This window comes from Ixodes scapularis, unplaced genomic scaffold (assembly GCF_016920785.2).
Source record: "Ixodes scapularis isolate PalLabHiFi unplaced genomic scaffold, ASM1692078v2 PGA_scaffold3__209_contigs__length_174095766, whole genome shotgun sequence".
Taxonomy (NCBI): domain Eukaryota; kingdom Metazoa; phylum Arthropoda; class Arachnida; order Ixodida; family Ixodidae; genus Ixodes; species Ixodes scapularis.
The window spans coordinates 155,121,766-155,144,031 of NW_024609868.1; the positions used below are offsets into that span (position 1 = coordinate 155,121,766).

General features: G+C 43.5%; 1 protein-coding gene across 2 annotated transcripts in view; it reads right to left on the bottom strand.

Moving 5' to 3' along the window:
• Window positions 1–22,266, bottom strand: part of LOC8025169 (papilin) — a 94,986-nt gene that overhangs the window by 71,339 nt on the left and 1,381 nt on the right. For both annotated transcript variants that reach the window (XM_029986182.3, XM_040210924.1), the window contains exons 2-6: window positions 17,197–17,255; window positions 15,792–15,907; window positions 13,197–13,297; window positions 9,940–10,170; window positions 6,919–6,978 (exon numbers count right to left, since the gene is read on the bottom strand). In XM_029986182.3, coding sequence (XP_029842042.2) covers window positions 6,919–6,978; window positions 9,940–10,170; window positions 13,197–13,297; window positions 15,792–15,907; window positions 17,197–17,255 — 567 coding nt within the window. The remainder of the gene's footprint in view (window positions 1–6,918; window positions 6,979–9,939; window positions 10,171–13,196; window positions 13,298–15,791; window positions 15,908–17,196; window positions 17,256–22,266) is intronic.

Below are 22,266 nucleotides of genomic sequence, written 5' to 3' on the forward strand. Positions count from 1 at the left end.
AGGAGTGGCAAGTCTGCTTTTTCTTTCAGTGAGATACGCTTGTGTGTCGAGAATAATCTTTGTAAATAAATCTGCTTGCCCTGTTTTGAATTGACTCTATTTGTTGAATTAGGTAGTCTTGAGAAGGATTCCATATGATAGAAGCATACTCTAATTGAGACCGAACATATGATTTGTAAGCGAGTTAACGAACGTCCGGAGGTGCCAGATATAAATTTCGTCTTAGAAAACCTAATGACCTACTAGCCTTGCTAGCCACATAATTTACGTGGTCCTGCCAGTGTAGGTTCCCGCTCAAAATAACTCCTAGATATTTGTAGTTATTTACTTTCTTGTTGAGAAAGTAAATAAGTCTAAGTCTTGCTGAAGTGAGAGACAGTCGGTCTGGTTTTTGACAGTTCTACAAATAACGCAGTCGTCTGCAAAGAGTCTGACTGTGGGGGAAATGCTAGTGGCAATATCATTAATATAGATAAGGAATAACGAGGGGCCCAAAACTGATCCCTGAGGAACTCCAGACTTCACATTAATACTAGAAGAAACATTACAATGGAAAGAAACTGCCTGTGTTCTGTTGGTCAAAAATTCCCGAATCCACTTAATTAAAGAACTATCAATATTAATACACTCAAGTTTTTTAAGTAGGCGTTTATGTGGCACGCGGTCAAACGCCTTAGAAAAATCAATAAAAATAGTGTCAGTCTGAACTCTCTAATGTATGTTTGTGTGTAGATCTGTTAATAATTCAAAAAGTTGGGTTTCGCAAGACCGGTTCTTCCTAAAGCCATGCTGATTTATGAAAATGAAATCATTGTCTACAAGAAAGTTCATTATATGAGTGTAAAAAACATGCTCACGAATCTTACATGAAACACTGGTGAGAGATATCGGTCGATAATTACAAAACAACGATTTACTACCAGATTTGTAAACTGGAGTAACGATTGCATGTTTCCAGTCATGCGGTATAATGCTCTGGTCTAAGGATTGTTGATAAAGCTGTGCAAGAAGAAGCCCGGCATATGGCTGTGTAAGTTTTAGTAGCTTGGAACTGATGCCGTCGGCACCAGGAGAAGACTGGAGGGGCAGGCTTTGTATTATATTGTTAATACCATCCGGGTCAATTTTAATCTTCGATAATAAAGAATGGTTTTGTGCAAAATCACACTGGGGCAGCGGGTAAGACTCTTCGGTAAAAACATCTCTGAAGTACTCATTAAATTTGTTTGCACAATCCGTTGGTGACATTACATTTCCATGCTGGTCTAAGAAACAATTAGGAATTGTGCCTTTAGGTGGGCTAATTATTTTCCAAAATTTCTTGGGATTTTTTTGCATCAAGGTTTTTAGACCATTGCCGTAAAAGTTGGATTTTACAACCTTGGTTACACGTTTGCACAGCTTTGCCTGAGTACCGTACTGAGACCATAATTCGTCAGTATGTGAACCACGGCGTTTCTGGTGCATCAGTTATAGTAATTTTTGGAACAAATGTAGGAAGTATGTCTTTAAACTTATTTTCGATCCTTTGCCAACTCTCTTCTACTGACCGAGAAAAGAAATCGGAGTTAAATTCTCCAATAAACGTTTATAAAAACACTGTTTATACCATCAATATTGGCCTTAGAGAAGTCGTGAATTTCCTTGGACTGTAAGGGAGCATTTCTTATAGATATACTGAAGTTAATCAGGACAGCCACGTGGTCACTGATCTTGTCAAGACACGTGACCTTTTTTAAATATTCTGGCACAGAAGTGATCAATAAATCTAAAATTGCTTCGTCCCGAGTGGGTTTAAGTACTACTTGGGTCAGGCAAAATGACTGCGAGATGTTTAGAAAGGCGGATGTCAGCAAATTGTTGCGACATTCGTCAGATACATTAACAGTGGTCCATTCGATCCCGGGAAAGTTAAAGTCACCTCCAAGAAAAACAGGCAAGCTTGGATAACGAGAGGTTACATTTCCAATACAGCTATACAGCTGATCAACAAAATCAGACGAAGAGTTCGGCGGTCGATAGCAAGCACCTACTAAAATGAACGAGGAAGCAACCTTTACACGCACCCAGATTATTTCAATGTTGTCATCCATTAGAATGGGAACAGCAGGCAAATTTCTTTTGACAGCAATAAGGACTCCACCACCACGTGACTGTATCCTATCGTTTCTAAAAATCGCAAAGTCATGGTTGAGTACTAACTCATTATTCAGTATATTATCAGAAAGCCAATCTACGAGGCGTTTACGTTGTATATCAGCCAGTAGGTTACAATGTCGTAAAAAATCTGCGCCGATAATAGGATAAGGCACGTCCGCGACGAGAAAAACCCAGCGGAATACTCAACGCAGTCCGATGTTGAGGGACAAAGCGTGTTCACCGTAAGTAGCGATTGGAGTCTTATTGGCTGCGTGTAGGGTGGTAAGTGTCTGCCTGCCTTTGGTTTCAACGGCAGAAACCGGTAGTACGCACACCTCCGCGCCGGTGTGAACCAAAAATCCCAAACTGGAGCCGCGATCAGTTATGAAGAACAAGCGGCTGATCTGCGTACCTCCACCACTCGCCGCCTCTGGTGGTGGGTGCAGGCATTTCCCGAAGCAGAGCATGGTCCTACGCAGTTTCGGGCTTGGTCGCCGAAGGTCCGATAGTACCAACAAATATCTGAGTGCTTTAATACTGCTCGGGCTTTGGAGGGCGAACTGTATCGGGGGCGGGACGTGGATCGCTGGCGATGTCCCGATCGTGAACGTGAAGTGAGCACGGCTACTTGGGCGGTGAGGGCCTCAATCGCTTGTTGGATATCCGTGCTAAAAGAATCCTCCGTTGTTTCGGAAGCAGAAATGTTCGCCGATGCACCGAGCGGATGTGATTGCATGGCCGCAATAGGAGCGACTTGCGGTGCAGCGACTTCCATCATGGTGTCGAACAACTGGGCAAGCTGAACTAATGCGAGTCCCGATGCAGAAGTAAGAACCAGTCTTACGTTGTTAGGGAGTCTGTGCAAGAAAAGCTCCCGCTACAGGGCGGAGTCGAATATCGCTGCCCGCTCTTCAAGAAGTTGTTGAAGACGTCACAGTAGCTGGGATGGTATGCGATCGCCCAGCTCTTCAGATGTTAGCTGCTGGAGCCGTCGACGCTCGGATGCCGAGGTGCGTTTGATGAGCTCAGCCTTCAACGTGTCGTACGGGTTAGTTGTTGGAGGTTCGAGGATGATGTCTCGAATATCAACGGCAGTTTCGGGAGGCAACGCCGCTACCACACGGTGAAACCTCTGTGCTTGCGAGGTGATGTGGCTGGTTGTAAATTGGCTCTCCACTTGCGGGAACCAAAGTTGTGGGTCCGCTGTCCAGAATTTGGGAAGCCGGAGCGTGCGGACGACGGAGATGTCCAGCGACGTTGCCTCATCGGTTGCCATGACGGAGGTGGCTTTCGGTCCATGTCCGGGTAACCAATTGTAGGGAACAAAGTTCCCTGCCTATTTCTATTTGCAAAATTATATACACGTCCAGTCCGGTAGGGAGCTGCCGGTGTTCTAAGCTTCGCCTCTAAACTCATTCTCCCTTGTCCACCTCTCCTTCCTTCGTCCGAACAGCCGGTTGCTACAATAACTTGGGTGGTCACGCGGGGTGCCTTGAGCTTTCCCGTCGCCCGCTTTCCATCCCTTTTTGACTTACAGACATCCTGCAACTTACTTGACAACTTTACGTCCTCCCTCTCTGACTCCACGACGTCACATCTGTCAGCTGTTCCACCGCCTTTTTACAGCGGAGCTGTTAAGGGCTAGGTTCCCCAGGATCGTGTCCGGTATGTCGACACAAACCTACCTGAACAGCTACCACCATCTATAAGTGACGGCGGCAAGCATACAACCAGTATTGTCTCCGCCGTCGCTCGTAGATGGTGGCAACCTTTCCAGCTGTGGTGGGAATTCATCGTAGGAAACAGCGCGAAAAACAGACGACGAGGAAGAAGAAGCACACAGTGTGTCGAGTACAGCTCCGCTGGTCTTCCTTCTTCACAAGAGTGGAAAGGCTGAACGTTTTTGTATATACGCTGTACATAAATTTTATTCTGTACCCCGTCTTTTAGTATACTTATCTGAAGAAGACCGTTTGGTCGAAACGTCGTACCCCCCTTTTTTCTGGCACTTCTTTTTCCCTTCATATTCCTAGTGCCCGGTAGAACCTCAAAAACACCAGGTCACGGGACGTCAACATACGTCGCGCGACCTAAACACCAATTCAGTTTCCCCACTATATTTTGTGGGAAACGCTCGGACGGACGGACAACACTTCTGAATTGGGTGTAGCGTTTAAAAGCATTTCATGCTTCAAAATAACTTTTGCACACACTGCTTGTGCTGCACCTATATACGTTTGAATAATACGATCTACTGAATTTAATAAACGTTATGTTTTACGACGCGCCAACTTTGTTATGTTCAGGTAGATGGCAATCGTGTTGTGTGAGCATTGAGACAATAGCATCGTACCATTCCCGATTGCTTGTTACCGTAAAGCCGAGGTAAAACGGCTTTATCCAAAATTGAATTGAGCTGAAAAAGTAATTTTAGGCACGGTGCCTTTTTGGAAATAGAGCGTATTACGATTGTAGGAGGAGTTATGGACACACTGTTTAGGAACAAGGCCCGCGTATCTGATTCACGTAAAGCAACATAAAACCAATTATATATAAAAAAAATGTAGCAAACGGATAAACTTGGTGGAGCAAACGGCTGCGCGCGCAAATGCAACCTGCAAGGATAGAACTTTCGCTTGAGGAGGCATAGCCTCCCCTATACTCACAAAGCCTGACAGTTTGACGACGGAGCCATAAAGTGCAAGGTCGCCAATTTGTCGCGCAAGGATTTGGTAGCACAGTGCATCAAAGAGCCATTTCTCAGGAAACCTGGACGTCAGCGCGCAGCTTTTGCAGTGGCGAGGACCCGAAACACACTTGTTCGCTCGGGACAAATGTGTTTCGGCGTCTCGCCGCAGCACGGTGCAAGTCACGGGGCTCTCCTTTGATCCGTTGTCTGCCGCTCTACCTTTTTTTTTTTTATTTCGGTGGCCGCTTCTCGTGGCGATCTGCAAGGTTTTGTCAGTTAATAAGGGGCTATGGAGGAGGTTATCTCTCTCCCTCAAGCCGCAGGGGTTCTCGGATCGATCGCAACATTTGGCTGTCCTCGTGCACCACGGGAAAAAGGAGTCAGAGGCTTTGTTCGTAAGGAGTGTGTCTCTTACTCAAGTAAACACAGTACACGAGAGAAAGCGAGAATGAATTTAATATGTTCTCTTTACCTAGTAAGTCCGAAATATTAAATTTTCTTGTGGTATAAAGAAAGCCTACTGCCGGCAACTGCTACGTACAATACTACATTCAGTGATCACTGCTGGGAGCATGACGTAGGTAGGAGCAGCAAAACATCTTAATCTTCGCTGCTTAAATGCGTGACTTAGTTAGGCAGGTCGTGTTTGATTAAATAGGCGTGCTTGTTTTTCGCCAAACAAATATATTTAAAAACGATGGTAATTTTGCCCCTGCTTCATTGATTGCCAAGTATGCTTACCCTGGATAAAAAAAATTAAAAAAATAAAAATGATTCAATCGATGCAAATGGCGTTCACTTCCAAGAAAGATTAAGGTAAAGCGTGATCCACTAACCCCTCCCCTTTCCAAAACAAACAAGCAAACAAACAAAACGCACGAAAGTAAATTAAGCCGCACAAAGTACGGTTTAAACAGATACAAGTAATAGTAATGCTATTTTTAGGGAGAGTTTAAAAAATTGAGGTTTATTGCGTTACCAACCTGTAAATTAGTAAATGGATGTTTTTTGAAATGACAGCGTGTCAGGCCCACGTGTTTCCAGGTAATTTCGCACAAAAGTGCAATGATAGGAAAAAAAAAGAACATTTGGCTTGCTCGAGGGACAGTGTATGTATCCCATCAGAACCGCTCTTAACATCACAAAACATTATTAACTAGATACTCTATTTTTGCGTTGTAAGCTGCACACGAACTCGGAAGTTTCGTTTTTAACTAAAAAGTGCCCTGAACAGCTACGGCCGAGTAGACGACATTATGGGCAGCAAACACGATAGTCCCGCTAGCGGTGTACTGTGTCCGCACATTAACGCATTCACGATCGCTGGGAAAGCGCGAAGAAAGTCGGTCTTCACGTGACTAGCTCCAGCCAATAGGGGGCGCTAATTTCTAGTCGTCTGCTACAGACGCCTAGTTTTTTCTCGCACGCTTGTTCAGGGCATCCAATATCTGACCAATGTTTATCGATGTCTTACTCTTTCACTAATTCAAATAAAAAGAGTGGCGAAGGTTTAAGGGCGACACAACCTAGAATAGCCTGTGGAAAGCAGTCCGCCATTGTGCCGGCGAGGTCAGGCGCAGACACACAACACCAGTGCTGCGTAAAATTTGGCGGGCCTAATGCTCAGTGAATCTGTCAAAGCAGCTCGGCGTTGGACTTGGCGCTAAAGCCACCCGAGCGCTATGGCATTACGGGAACGGAAAAGGGACTGTTCACAGTCTTTGACTTCTCTAGGGTGTGCTCGTATGGTACGCTTCATCAACAGTTCTTTTGGCTTCCGTTGATATCTATCCTCTTTGTGCGAAGAAGAGACACAGTTCTCAAGATTCTCAGGCTCCCTCAGGCGAGCAGCAAGAGGGTGTGTGCCGATTTTCAAACTGGTCGACTGTATACTAACTAGAAGACCACGTTATATGGTTAAGGAAGATAATAAAAATTCAGGTTGAAATTTGTAATTGAATTGGTGACATTAAAGTATATTTCTTTTAGAACGTGTCACGATGGCTAGTAGAGTAGTGACTGAAGAATTATTTTACTTAACTGTCCTAGCCTCTAAACAAATAAAAATTAAATATTTAAGTTTAACTTACCCGCGGGAGGTGTCGGCTCACTTGTGTTTGGATCACTTTCTTGATCTATCTCGCACCCTCCTGCAATAAAATATAAGATGTTTATGAGAAATGTTAGAGTAAAAAGGTGGTGTTCACTGAAATAGCAATAGTAGAAAATATTAGGCTGACACGGTACAAATAGTGTCGTGTCAGCCTGTAGTAGCGAATATGAGCATCTGATCGCTTTTATTAACAAAAGAAATAAACTTGATGCTCTTGGTCAAAAACAGAAACAACTTTTCCCATATTCTCCTCCTCGTCCTCTTCCTCCCCCTCTCCCCTCCTCCCCTCCTTCTCCAGTTACGCTGACGGCGACGCCGACACCGAGGCTGCAAAACACGGGAACGAGCGCCTGAGAGCTTCTCACCAAAACAAAGACGGAAAGTTTAACAATGATAAGGTAATATACACCTTATGAAATCGTGAAACCGCGTAAAAAAGAAAGAACAAAATAAATCGTTTTAGGAAAAATCTACAGCACTCAATGTTCGAAGCGGAATTGATAAGAAATGAATGAAATTCCCTCATAAAATTAGCGGGTAATTGCGATTATTATTTTTCCCGCAATAATAAGCCTATTCATAATCTGTCGGTCTGGCGGTAGGTAGTTGTAATTGTAATTTAATTACAATTCGTCGGTGATTTGTTCAGGCACACGATTCTAACTACGCACGGCATGTGCGCGATTGAAAGTGGAGTTGTGGTTGTCTTCTCAGTGTTAGCACAAAGCTGACTGTGATTTCAGGCGCGAGAGTTAATTTAGTCAACGCAGTTTTGGGAGCAAACTCAACCAAACTTGACATAAACATCGGATGGTCGGCCTGGCCGAACCACGCTGATACAGAAAACTTTCCAGACTACTGATTATGACTTTGCTCGACTGGCGATACACAGGGAAGGTTGTGTCAAAAGTTTCTTAAGAGGACGCCGTGTATTTCAACTAACGGGAGGCGGAATGCCTGACAGCTTCCTGTCGTGTAAACATGCATACAGCGCAGGAGTCAAACATACTTCTTCTATTCGAGTTGCTCGCCGTTTATGTGCCGTGTGATATGCCGTTTACGGACGAAACCACTCCGTCCACTCGACCGCACGGAGGAGCGGCATACAATCTACACCTATATTTGTTTTCAACTCAGGAACCATCGTAAAAAATAAAAAAAGTCCGGGTGCTCGCGAAACATGACCAAATTACTCCTTTATGTACATAATTAAGATATAAGTGGGTGCATTTCAGATAATATATTTGTTCTCTATCAAAGGGTACACGATTCAAACGCCAAAAGCAACGACTCTTCCTCCGAAAACCAAATCTTGTAAGAGATACTGTACGCGGCGTATGAAGAGGGCGCAGAACTTAATTTTGTTTAGGTGAGAACGTGTACACCAACTTGATGACCAGTTGACGTTACTCAAAGTATGACGTTTTACTCTTGCAGGTTTTCATTATTGTTTTCGGATTGTCTCCCGCAAGAAGGATGTATTAAAGTTTGCTGGAGAAGTGAAGGCGCTCTCCAAGTGCAGCCAGCGGGGCTACCTTTGAACGATAAGTCACGTTGGCTTAACCTGAGGAAAAACCTATCCACTCAAGGCACTCACACATTTTGTTTTGTTACAGGCAGTCTGCACACAATCACATTGCTTTGTCTATTGCGTTATAACACAAGTATCTGGAGCTATAGCTACGCTTTAATAAAAGCAAAGATCCCGACGTTTCGGGGCCAGCTCCGGCCCTTGATCGCGGGCGACTATTTCTGTCCCCCCGAACGGCCTGCCCACAAACGCGAACACCCCCGGGTGCTCTCCAGATTATCCCTCTTACCCCTGAAACGTTGCTGCTGGGAAGGGTCCCCGTCGACCGGTTTACATTGCCACGTGTGCACTGAATATGCCACGACTCTAACAGGAGTCGCTTCCGCCAGTTTATCTCCATTCCGAGGATGGCGCTGTTGTCGAGGTCGATGGAGTGTTTGTCTTCTTGACTTGTTCAGCCAACGCGCTTCCCTCCACATTTTACTTCAGGATGTCCTAGCGGTGGCAGCGCGGGCGCTCTGGATAGTTCCTTGTTTCCCCAAATTACGACGCGGGGCAGTTACCGCAGGGCAATTTGTAAGCCAGTCCCTGTGCCCTCTCCCTCGGAAGGCGATCCTTCCGTAGAGGGAGAAGGCCGCCGATAGTCGAGACTGGCTTGTGTGAGACCGCTATGCCGTACCGTCGTAGTACTGGGGGAGAACCTCGCTTGTGCCTTTGATGAGGGTACACACACGCGGGTGGAGGGAGGGGCGGCGCCTTGGATTGAAGGGGTGCATCGAAGTTCCTTGATTATGTTGCTTACGAATCTAGCTGCGTAGCCACTCTTCCGGAGGACTCATTTTATTGTGTCGATCTCTTTTCGGAAGGTCTCCTCTGATGAGCAGACCGTGATCGCACGCACGTCTGATGAGTGCCGAAGCCACGGAAAACTTATCTGTCCTAGGGTGGCTCGATGAAAAGTTCATGTATCGGCCCGTGTGTGTCGGTTTCCTATACACATGGAAGTCCAGGCGGCCGGAACCTCTCGCTGCACTGACGTCTAGGAATGGGAGACAGCCGTCTGAGTCGTGCTAGATCGTGAATTGAATAGCCGGCTCGATGGAGTTCAGCTGTGTGTGGAGAGGCAGGAACTGCAGCGCCTCGCCTGTCTTGCCCAAAGCTATATACACAGAGAGCGACTTTCATCAAGAGGAGCGGCGTGGTACCCAAGAATAAAAGAATAAACTCAAAATAAAGCGCCTCATATATCTCCAAAACAGGCGCTGATGCTTCCTGCGGAGTATTTTTGTTGTTCAGGTACCAATGAACCTTAGTATAAATGTAAGATTCCGTTCTCAAGCATTTTGGGTGACTGGTGCGAGAGTGACGGCTGTCGCCATCTTGAGGAAGAAAATTATTTCCTTCATACAGGTGAACCACGATACTTCTTCAGTTCCTCATGAGTGAAAACCGCCAACAGTGACTTACCTCCTTCACTGAGCTCCAGGTTGGCGAGGGTGTCCTCTGGAACGCATATCCTATGTAGCGTTTTTCGAATGTCAGGTGCCGTACTGTCGTCCAGAGGGTGCCTCGCTAGGACGCTCACGTGGACCGCGTGAGGGAGACAGAGCCCGGGTGCAGCCGAGCGGCCCGCCGTGTTCTCGCAGCGATACACCACGAGGTAGGTTTCATAGTCCGTGGCGACCACGGTAAGAGTTTCTGCATGTTTCATAAGGTCGTATGAGTAAAATTTGGTTAAGATTGGTATGTGTTCTAGAGTTCAGGTAACCCTTATAGCGTACATTCTCTGCGCTACTGCGGTCCAGTGGTCAAGCAGTCACATTGGCTAAAAGAGTGGACGGCTCTTGCTAATTACTGTCTCATTGTTGGGGACGTTTGAACTAAATGGCATAAAACGCTAGGGTATAGATGTTCAACTCATCTGGTACTAAAACCGTTATGTGTCAATACACATCAAATTTGCATGAGCCGACGGATATATTCCTTTGTAGCTGCCCATGCTGCGCATGTATCCAATGAGGCAGCGTTGGATTCAACTTAATTAGGCGTTTGCACACATTAATGTTTTCGGCAGCTCATTTGAACTGAGAGTAGTATATTTTATAATAAGGAGAGGCGTTTGCAGAGACATGGGGAAAAAAACAAAACAAAGGATAAAGTCGGTGAATGGTGCTTTGAATTCTTGAGGTTTGTAAGACGGCAAAGCAGGGCAAACACCCACGGCGAAACCATACGAAACAAAACAACTCAGTCAAAACGCATCACGGCAGTGTAGTGCTATGTTTATTGAGCACTGTTTCAAAATCTCGAGGGTGAAAGAATATGCGTCAAAAGAGAACGCATCAATACACCCTGCGCGTAAACCGCGCAGCCGCAAAAGAGCCCCTATTGGAATTATGTGGTGTTTAGAAAGCCTGTGTGAAATGCAGCACTAAGAAAAAAATTCAAATAATCATTGAGTAGTTGCTTTGTGTACCAAGTTAACAAACAAGATTTTTGGTTAGATGATCCATCTAAACTATATTTTATACGAAGCACATGTATTCTAATAGTTCTTTCACGTGATGTATCTTAATATATATATATATATATATATATATATAACGAAAGTGGAGGAGATCCAGGAAAGGCCTTTCTTTACTGCACCGACGTTTCAAGCGGGGACCGCTTTTCTTCAGGGTGAATGGTTGTGAAATGTCCTCTTCTTCTTGTTGATGTTCATGTGGAAGAGGAAGAGTTACTATGAAGGGTATTAAAAATATTCAGAACAGGAGCAAAAAAATTATCGTAAATCTTTGAAATTAGTAATTATAAACAATGTTAATCCAATTCAATAAAACGAAATAAATTGATTTGTAGTATTTGGCACAGTCTTTGTTACAGCTCCTGAGCACAATCACCCCCGAGCAACCGGAGCGCACACAAAAGTAGCAATGAGGATGTGTTCGGGATTAGCCCCGCTTCGGGAGCGGAGATCTAGACCACGCAAGGGTGCCGTGGCGGTTTTTTATGAAGTATTTATGTCATATTTGAATGATGCTTACGCGCCCAAGAATTTAACGCAGCGGAAGGAACATCAACAAGAAGAAGAGGACATTTCACAACCATTCACCCTGAAGAAAAGCGGTCCCCGCTTGAAACGTCGGTGCAGTAAAGAAAGGCCTTTCCTGGATCTCCTCCACTTTCGTTTTACGTCCAACCGGCCCGTTGAACCTTCTTACCGTATATATATATATATATATATATATATATATATATATATATATATATATATATATATATATATATATATATATGTATATAATACATAGTTTATAAATGTTTATAGCACAAAAATTCAGAGACATTGTCAAATTGTTAATTGAGCTTACAAGCAGTGTTCCCGCAAGCACTTAAACCTATTTATCTGAACGCACTGTTAGTTAGCTAAAGTAGTGAGCATTTTGGAAACAAATATAAGCGTATTTTTTTTAACGCATAAATGAGCGTCGCCCCACCGAACGCCTCCACGTTTCTGCAGACATGTAGTGTTAGCATTTGGTACCACACACCAGTTTCATAACTTCAAAGTTAACTTATAATTCAGATCGAATAAGCAGTTTTATATTACCTTCAATGATATAATAGGGTCCGTTCCCGCGGCAGCGCACACCCCTGCGAAGCGGGCTCGCCGAGCCCGCTTCGCCCTAGCCTCTGTCGCACGCAGACCCGCGTCGGCTTGGCGCTCTTTGAGCCGTATTTGGGTCAGCCGAGCTAGGCCCTGCTTCCGCTCCTCCATCTCGTTTGCCCGCCTTGCACGCTTAGCAGTGGCATGCGCTACCTGACACTGCTTTCGCTCTTCACCGGTTTTTAAGGCGCGCATTGGTTCCCGCCCCGTGACGTCGCCTCCCTGTCGCCTTTGTCTTTCCCTCCTCTCCTCCTCTCTACGCGGCGCGCTTCCTTTTCCATTTGTTTTGTTCGCGGGTAGGTACTAATTCCAGCGCATTAATAATTAATGACAAGAGCGATAACAACTCGCATTGTTTGGGATAAGCTACCTAATAACGTTTTGTTTTCTTTCGTCTATTTCAATTACACGTAAAAAGTGTGTAATGAGATAGGAGAAAATTTCTGACTTCTTGGCACACTGTCCGAAGGCGACACCATTCAGATGTGTGATGTTTTGTCGTTGGGCTATTTTGATATTTGATTGTTTTGACGGCTGCGGTTTCGATGTTTACTCAATTTTCACTATGCTTTTTTTACGTCGTGCTGTTTTGTCGCGTGCTGTTTTTTCTTTTTTTTTGCCAGAGATATGCTTGCAAGCAGCTCAAGCAAGCAAAACAGCCAAGGTGTTTGACTCCGGCAATGGCAATGTACGTCTGGCTTAGCATAATTGTTACGGACGCTTTAATATCTGTACATATTACCATACAGAATACCTCAGTGATACTGACAGTGGGGGCGAATGTGCGACAAAAACATCAAAATGCTGTTCCGTGCAAAACCAAAAAATGGCCTCCCCCATAATTTTCCTGGAAATTTTTATCACTTATTACGTGTCGACAGAACGATATCGCGCACGACGTCTAGTAGAATAACAACATCAAATAGGACGCATTGATGACGTTGAAGTGTCAACTCCACATGTAGAATTTAAAACGCACAATCACAGAATGCAGACGCAAACATTGAAACAGTATGTACAAAGATTCATGAAACACAAATTAGCGAGGAAACAATACCTTTTACATGCTGACCGAGGAAATTATATGCCAGTTCATACTGGCTGTTCGGAAGAACCTTGGTGGCTTCTCCTTTGATGGAAGCAGCGCAGCTGCGATTCCTGAGGGGTTAACATTATACAAGTTAAGGTATGTTCCCGACGCGACCTTTTCGTGATGGTATTCAATACAAACAAATTTATTTTATTATTTACAAAAAAAGACGTATTGACGTTTGGCATTACTTTAAGGTAAATTATTAAAGCAAAAGAAAAAGAAGTTTTTGCACATATTTGGAATACTACAAAACGTTACTTACAAACGCATTAGTACATATAGTCGTAGTGGAGTCGCATAAAAGCGGTTCACACAAACGCGAAGTGTCGTAATATCGCATGGCTGATGTGCATGATTTTTACGGGTGGGACGACATGATAACCGAAGCACAGCTTTCACTAAATAATATGGCATTTTAACTGGACCCGATCACTTTTGTTTTTGCAATAAATAGAGGGAGTTAGTTTTCTCAATAAACCACGGACAAGTCAGGGCGGTGCGTTAAACAAAATCTCGCGTCGGAAATAGTTTATCTTTTTAGATTCATAAGGCTTTTCACCTACTCATAGAGAAAGTGTCAAAATTGGTGACCAAATCCAAATCTGCTTCACAGAAATGTTGATTAATCTAGGGTTTCTTGCTTGGTATAACTGAGCACTGAACAAAGAGAAGATATTATAAGCGAAACACCGCTTTACTGAGATTCTTGAGATTTGAACATCAGCGCTATTAATTCTAATATTGACAACAGGCATGATTTTACAATTTTTAGAAAAGCGTACGGATAATCGATGATGCAGAGTACGCAAGTCTTCAGCACCATAATTCAAAAAACGGAGTGCCAATCTTGTTTCGCATTGAATCGGATGCCTTTAAAAAGGGAGCAGATAGCAATTATTAAAAAAAACTTATCCGAGCTTTCGCTCTATGGCCTTTGTCAAGTCTTCACATTGGGAATGTTTCAGCCTCAGTTATAAACGTGGTCTGACGCGAGCACGGTGCTTAAGTATGCATGCACATGACAGGCTCAATATTACAATTAGATTCTTTAAAGACTGTTTGAAAACGGATTTAGTTTATATATAATTTTTTCATATTATGGTTTTCTAAAGTTAATTAAGAATTAAAACTGACTTTTAACAAAGCGGCAGTATAAATTGATAAATATATGAGCCTATTTTAATATATACGCCATTTAGTATAGGAATGTGAAAATGTAAGAGAAATCTGCCTTACGGGTTTCATTTTCTTGAGTTGTTTATTAAATCTTCGTAATAAAGCTGAGAGTCACAGTGAAACGTATGCTCGAAACACCAATTTTGAATTGTCTAATTTTGGAGCAACTCCCTGTCACTTTTTTTGGCTCTGTGAATAATATACATTGTAACAATATTTTTTTGTTCTTATTGTGAAAATTGTTTTATCAAAAGCGTGTCTGGTGGAATATATTTACGAAAAACGGGATTTTGTTAAGCATTTGACCTTCGAATTACGCGACCAGCATCCAGTATACCGGAATGCTTAATCTCACCGTGCCAGTTCAGAAACCTTTACCTCCAGAATCCCTTCAAAACAAACGCAAGGAAAACGAAGGCTCTCAATGATTATTCAACAAAAAAAAAAACTTAAAATATTTCGGTTCATGATTTGTTTTCAAATCTATTATACCTTTTAGATATAAGAGTCCAACTAAATTATTGCGATAGTCTTCACGCTAAAAACTAAAATCTTCATTTAAATCGTTATTAAGTTGTATATAGGACAAATCCGGCTTAAACAGGGTGGGCGTGTAGTATTACAAATGTTAATGTGTATTGTTACTCTAAATGTACATTTATACCTTTTAGATGTAAGAGTCCAACTAAATTCTTGCGATAGTCTTCACGTTAAACTAAAATCTTCATTGGAATTGTTATTAAGTTGTCTTATATAGGACAAATCAGGCTTACGCAGGGTGGGCGTGTTGTATTACAAATGTTAATGTGTATTGTTACTTTAAATGTACATTTTGCAAAAAGGGGTTTTGATCAAAGATATTTAAATCAAGCGAAACGAATACGTTTCAGACGACCCGATGTTTGGCACAAAGAAAATTCATCGACAAACAGTTGCCAATGTGACCTTTATATTAGTAGCGTGCGAAATATACTGCATTCGAAATTAAGAAATATAATCTTTCTAGTGGAGATTAGCTGAGGCCATGTCTTGAGGATATGCCAGGTCTCAAATCTCTTCATGTTCCAAGAGTCAGTCGAATGGTAAGACCGGCAGGGCGTCATTTACAAACGCACGTCGTCCAAAACGCATTCGTCGTCTTTCGCCGTGCTTTAGCTGTGGATGCACGCTCGAGACTGACAAGGATTTCCGAAGCGTTTATCAAACGCCATCGAACATAAAAATCTCGCGCTGCGGGCGGGCAGCTGAAACTCCTCCCTGCCCTTACCCGGTACTTTCCTTATCCTTATCCTTGTCCTTATCTTTATCCTTATACTTATCTTTCTTTCCTTATCGTTATCCTTGTCCCTTACCCTGTTAGCTAGACTACTCTCTGTTGCTCACCCTATGAATGCAGCATGGTAGTCAAACTTGTTTTCGGAGAAGTTGAATCTCCACCTTCCCCGCAACGCGGAAACAGGACTCTGAGTCTTTCGAATTTCTCGCCAGTCTCCTGAAAGCTGGGACAACAACCACTCGTGAAACGCGCAAAGGGGCCACAGCTTCGCGCATGATTAAACACATCCTCGATGTAAGTGAAATTGTAAACAACAAACTGTTTTTGTTCTGTTTTATTTTGGGATATTGTTAGGGGAGGTCAACGGCCAAGCGTTCTAGCGCACCGCAGCTTGGGGCACGTGGAGCAGAAGCGGGCGCTGCTTAACCCAGGGATCCTTTGTTCAATGCCGACCCCTGCCCGTTTCAACCTGCAGATAAACATCGTACCAACGTGTGGTCGTGTATCCCTCCTGCCTGATGCAAGTCAAAGAACCAGGCTAGGGCGCGTACTGCGCTGGCTGAATTCGTCATCTACAGGGAGACACGAGACGCATATTCGGGTTTCCTAACTTCCCGGCGTCTAAACATATACACCAGACATATTATTTTTAATAATGCGCTTTTAGAATGTGAGTTTTTTCAAGTGCTAAGCGGATACGTTTCTTTGATAAGCAAAGAGCGAGGACAATATTAAATTATTGGGAGGACGTCCTAAGAAACGTGAGCAGCCTAATTCGTATCGGAAAATGGTGGCTTGGCGTGTGTCAGATTACATTGAAGAAGACGGGAGCGTTCCCTCGAAACGGCTCTATCAATGGTGTTCCGCTCGTAAACTTTACTTGAGTTTGGGGCTGAGTTTGGGGCTTTGCGTCATCTTTAAGATTGCCCAACTGGCTTACAGAACGGGCGTTGATAGGTTCGTTTTTTACTCTGTGTTTAAACAAAATACTCATCAATCTTCTCAGTGGCAGTATTTTACTTCTTCAGATGTTTCGGAAAATCAATTGGTATTGCAAAAATAGTTGAAAGAAACTACAAAAGAATCCCTCGTCATTTATAGTCAGCCGCGTTCAGCAGTCACTGATTTTGTAGTGATTACTCATTAGATAATAAAATAAGACGATACATAAAAAGTGACAACCACAAAACGAAAGACGAAATGAAAAAGAAAACAATTAGAAGAGAAGATTAGGTCCAACAACGATGGAACTCTTCTTGAACAAACATTACGATATACGGTACCCCGAAGCACCCCCTCACCGAGATGACCCTTGCAGGGGTGCTTGAGCAAAATGTGTTTAAGAACGCTCGCAGGTTTTTCTCAAATACCTATGGGGTAAACTCTTCTCCTCCTAGGGCCTTCAATTTAACGGAAATGGCGAACGCCACGGCCCCTGGATGACGTAAGCGACGAGTCCACATTTTGTGCTCTGTTTATATCACCGCTAAGAATAGTGTACATAGAACTTACCCTTGCGTAATCCAGGTCGCTCACAGGCACAATAGGGAACGGCGAACAGACTAATGTTTCTGTAAAAAACGAAAAAAAAGAAGTCTAAAAATTAAAAAAAAAATAGTTTGGATAGTGAAAAATTGGGCAACTAAAAATTCTCACCCATCACGAATCGGTTGCTCTAACTATACCCTTGATTATGTGCACACATAGTGCACATGATCAAGGGTATAGTTAGAAGAAAAATTATGAAAACAACAACAACAACAACATCAAAAACGTGCCACGGATGTTTTATTCGCATTGTAGACATAGAGAGAACTACAAAGCTTCCCGTTCGCTGGGAGCCGGAACGACGAGAGCCGGTGCCATGAATCATACAGTGTAATTAACTGCAACGTTATGCTCTATTAATATTATTACACTGTGAAGTTTGGTGAACAATCTGCGTTAGTGTTCGGCGTATTTTGTTTGAAGGAACGCGTCAGAATTGTATCACATGGTGATAATAGTGTTAATTAGTGACTCTTGTCAAGAAATAGGTTCGAATAAAGTTATTTGAAATTAATTATTTTTATGTCGCAAAAAAGAGGCCGTCTGCTCGTTTAGAGCAAACCTGATGTACAGGGGTGATGAAATTCACTGGTTAATGATGCACCCTAAGATTTCTCTGTAGGCTCGTAACCGTGTAAATTACTTGGAGATGCGATAGAGTTTCTCGGTTGTAAAATACGATATGAACACCTTTACGCTTTACGCACATTTTGCTGTAGTTTAGTGTGGCAGAGTACGAGGGTGGCGTTCCCGGAGCTCATGCAGAACGAAACGCTAGACGGCAGCAGTGTGCGAAAGCCCTACCTACAAGAAGCGTATTTTCCTCTTATTGAGAAGCGCATTGGCGTGTGCCTGTACTCATCGTTAATTCATAGGATAGCGGAGGACTCGCTTGTAATGGCACGTGTTCCGCTCTTCTTTAAACGTGGACAAGACACGAGTGAACCTGAAACGTCCATCGAACAGCCGCGCACTACATTTCATGGGGTGAAATGCTCGTCTAGCGATGAAAAATGAAATCTAGCTCGTAGCGGAAATTTTCGACTTGCGTGAGCGATATAAAACGGGTCGTCTAGCTGTCTTCAGAAATGCTTTTATTTTTTTTTACCACAAAACATATTTAATTATATGTAATGTGGTTTCTTGGTGTGAATGATCAAGGTTATGAAACAGGGATCTCCAGATGTTGTTGGCTAAGTGGCCGGATCTGGGATTTTTCGTTGTCTCGAGGGCGGGTAAATGAATTTTTACAACGATGGAAGACTAAATTAATTATGCTAGATATCCGAATAAATATAAAATGAAAATTAGGGTGAAAAAATCAAAGGTGCATGAATACTTTCATTTTACGTTATAATGACACACAATAATTTAGAACCGGAAAACCGAAGACGCATAAATCAAAGCGCATAGAAGCTTTCAGATGTTCACACAGGTCAGAAGCCTGGTGAAAATGATAGAAATGTGGTTAACAGTATGCAGTATATAAGACAACGGACTGGAAGCACAATACACATGGGAACGCAAAGGGATCTTGCCAACACGTAGTTACGGAGATATAAAACAGAACTAAGAATGGTGATGCTGGCGATGAAACTGTCCACTGAGTGATATGACGAGAGGACACGCCTTACTATAAGCAGTTTTCTCTATATTTTTGTTTTTTGTATCTTCGTTTATGTTGGGGCATTGATTCATTACGTGCGCTTTTGCGCCAGTACAATCTGAAAGCAATCTGGTCGCAAAGAAACTTTTCGGGGCTCTTCGGCTTGTCCATAATTTGCACCCTAAAAATCTCTTTTAAGCACCCCCTAAAATGGTTCTTCGTGGAAAATCTGTAAGAAATTCTTTTAAGCCCTATCTATGATGAGAGTTCTTCATCGCCCAGTTGCCTTTCTAGTGCGCCAGGGAGCGATAGTGCTTGAGGCGAAACCGTCCTTCACGAATTAAAGGAGTTCATGGGGTATCGAAAAACCGTTCAAGAACGTATTTTTGGGAGTGTAGCTGCGGCCTTGCTGGAAGCGGGCATCGGGCCAGGCTTCATTGAAAGGATCGCGGTCAGCAACGAGCGGGTTGGAAGACCTCCATTGACTGAATTTTGTCCGCGGGTGAGGGTTTGGAAATTCCTGTCATAAAATAAAGATAATCTTTACACGGAGTTGAACAGCAGATATAATAAGGTTGATCATGAGTAAGTGAGTATTGGGAGCGCACATCCGACACTCTAAGAAAACAAGAAGAAAAAGGTAGGAACTGTGGGTTTTCCTTTCTTCTACTGACGCGCCCCCAACGGACAGAAGAAGGGAGGAACGAGACATTTTTCTACCTCTCCAAGCAGACGGGAGGAAAGGTCCGCCCTCCAGCCTCATCTACTTTTGGTTTCGTTTTCCGGGAACGTCGCACGCAATGTTTAGTAAAGAATATTTTGCTGATTCTGAGTCAGCGGCAGCGAAGGCCTCCTGTAGTTCAGTCTCTTAATCCAAACACGCAGAGCATCTTGGTTGCATTGAAGTTTTTAGCACTTGCTCTGTCAAACGAGCAAAACGAAGCCGTTAGAAACAGCGAAGTTCTGGAGTAGTGCTACGTACACTGGGCTAAATGGCCGTCTTCGAAACTCGCAATTCAACTCCGCAACGACTGGGCAAGGGCATATGGGAGCTTTGTGTCTCGTAGAGGCGGACTTTTCTGCCGTGTGCCTACACGTCTTTTGTGCTACTACGATCGGTTCTGTTTCCTGTTACCCAGAGCCAACGTTGCCGAGTGACAATCGACGATCGCCGTGGTTTTGCATTTCCGCGTATCTCCAACATTGCCATGACAGTGTAGTGCGTTGTGGACAAAGATAGAATCGTCGCTGTCGTCATCTGGTGTTTCCCGTACCAGTGGTATAACAGCAAGATGAGATCACGCTTACCGTTACGGGTTGGTTTTCTGCTTTACAATAAGGTGTTTAAGAAAACCGCTTGGGAGTGTTTGAGCGCTGGTCTGAGCCGTAGCTCCAAACGTACGGCCAACAAACGGTTGTCTCAGCTATGTCCTGGTGTCTGCTCTACGACAGCGATTGCGCTCTCGGGAAAGGTCTCAACAAGCCTAAAATATGACGGCAAGTACTCATATTCATACCTTGGTACATTGCAATTACGCAAAATCGAACTTAAAGGCCGATGTTGTGCTACGTAAATTTGCGCTGTGTTATAGCTGGTTAGTTCTCGGTCACAAGTCGAGAGTCGACTTGTGACCGAGAACCTTGGTTTCTAACTCGCCAAAGCTTAGCTAGCCGCACAAAACCCCTGCCGCAAATTGCGGCTTTGCCCGCACTCAGGTTGGTCGAAAAGTGATTTTTCTGCCTGTGAAGCATCGCTTTCAGCTGAGTAAATACCCCATTTACAGACATTATGTCAAGACGACCATTGCAGCAGCATATGAATATCACAAAGAAAAAAAGCAAATATTCGATAGAAAAACGCTCTTTTGCACCTTTCTATGATGTGTTTTGGAGGAGCGAACTAATGACTGCTAAGAACCTCAGCTGAGCGCGGAATATTATCGGCTGTCGTAAATAATCACGGCATGAACGTCTACTGTTTACTAAGAGATTCATACCTTGGGTTGTATCAAATGCCTTCTGTGCAATGACCATACTGGGAAAAAATCAACAAACTTGGAACAATGTGTATTTCTTAGGTGATCACCGAAAAAAATTCGTACCTTCAAAACGACGAGTGTAAAAGGCCGAAGCGCAGTGTACGCATTCAGTGCTTAGATCAATGTGGGTTCATGTCGGTGTTTTTATGCCCTGTGTAATATAAAGGTGCTGGAAGCGTAATGGCGGCGAGAGCAAGCAAAGTTATTTTTCCATCCTTTGAATTGGACGGTACCTAGCGCCACTTATAGTAGCTGTTTGCAGCTACTCTGCGTGACCCTGCCATCTGGTGGCGAGCCATTTAAGCCTCTTTCACGTGTCTCAATATTATGCAGTTGCCGTGCACGGTGCAATGATACCTGTAGGCTGCTTTGAATTAGCTCTTGTGAGAGCGGTTTTTGGTTTCGCGAATGGTTTACCCCTTCGTGACGTGCGGTGTTGACGAAGGATATATGGCTCGATGAATATTAAAGGTGAGATGTGAAGTGCTCGAAGTGGACCGGATTCGGTTGTATCCGTGTGACTTCAAGGTGTTGACAGCGAGATGCCTGAGTAGCTGCGTTCAAAACGCAAGTTTCCTTACCTGTGCGGGAAGCTGGCTTCGGAAGTAAGTACAGTTTGGGATGGATGAGCATCGTACCGGCGTGTGGTCGTGTATCACTACTGTGTGATGCATGTTAAAGACCCCAGGCTAGCGGTTGTACTGCACTTTCTAAATTTCTCATCTACAGCTGGGAGACTCGTCGCTCGTTGAGGCAGACGAAGTTCTAGGTTCTATAAACATATACACAACACAACTTTTACAGTTGGTGAAAATCTCGTGGCATGTTTTTATTTGCTGCTCCTCTCGTTCCGAACGCAGCGACTTGCTCAGATGCCTGCGAAGCAGCTGCACGAGTACGAAAGTTTCCCTGTTTGTGAATGAACATAGGTTAAAAGATTGTTGCTCCCTTTATGGAGGAATATATGTTCCCTTCGTTTCTGAGAGCGCGACTGAAATAACCGTGCCCTCGCATCTATCTGCAGAAATGCAAGTATCTTAATATCTGGAGTGTGTCACATTTTCTTGTTGGGTAGCAATAGTGTTTTGATACTTTCATTGTTTGCCTAATTCATACATTTTTATCCGACCAAACAAAGTTTAATTCTCTTTATACTCGAAATGCCAAGAACCGCAGATAAATTTTGTTTAAGGAAATATTATAAGAATCGCGTAATAATACAAAAGAGAACAGCGCCTAGTAATTATCGTCCGAAATGTTGGGTTTCGCTTTGCCCGTGCTATGAATTGTTTGTCATGTGAAAAATGGAAGGTTCTAGGGCTGTTTTTTGTTGCGAGTATCAAGTTAGCATGTATATTTGATTGCAAAAAATTAACGTTATGCTCTCTC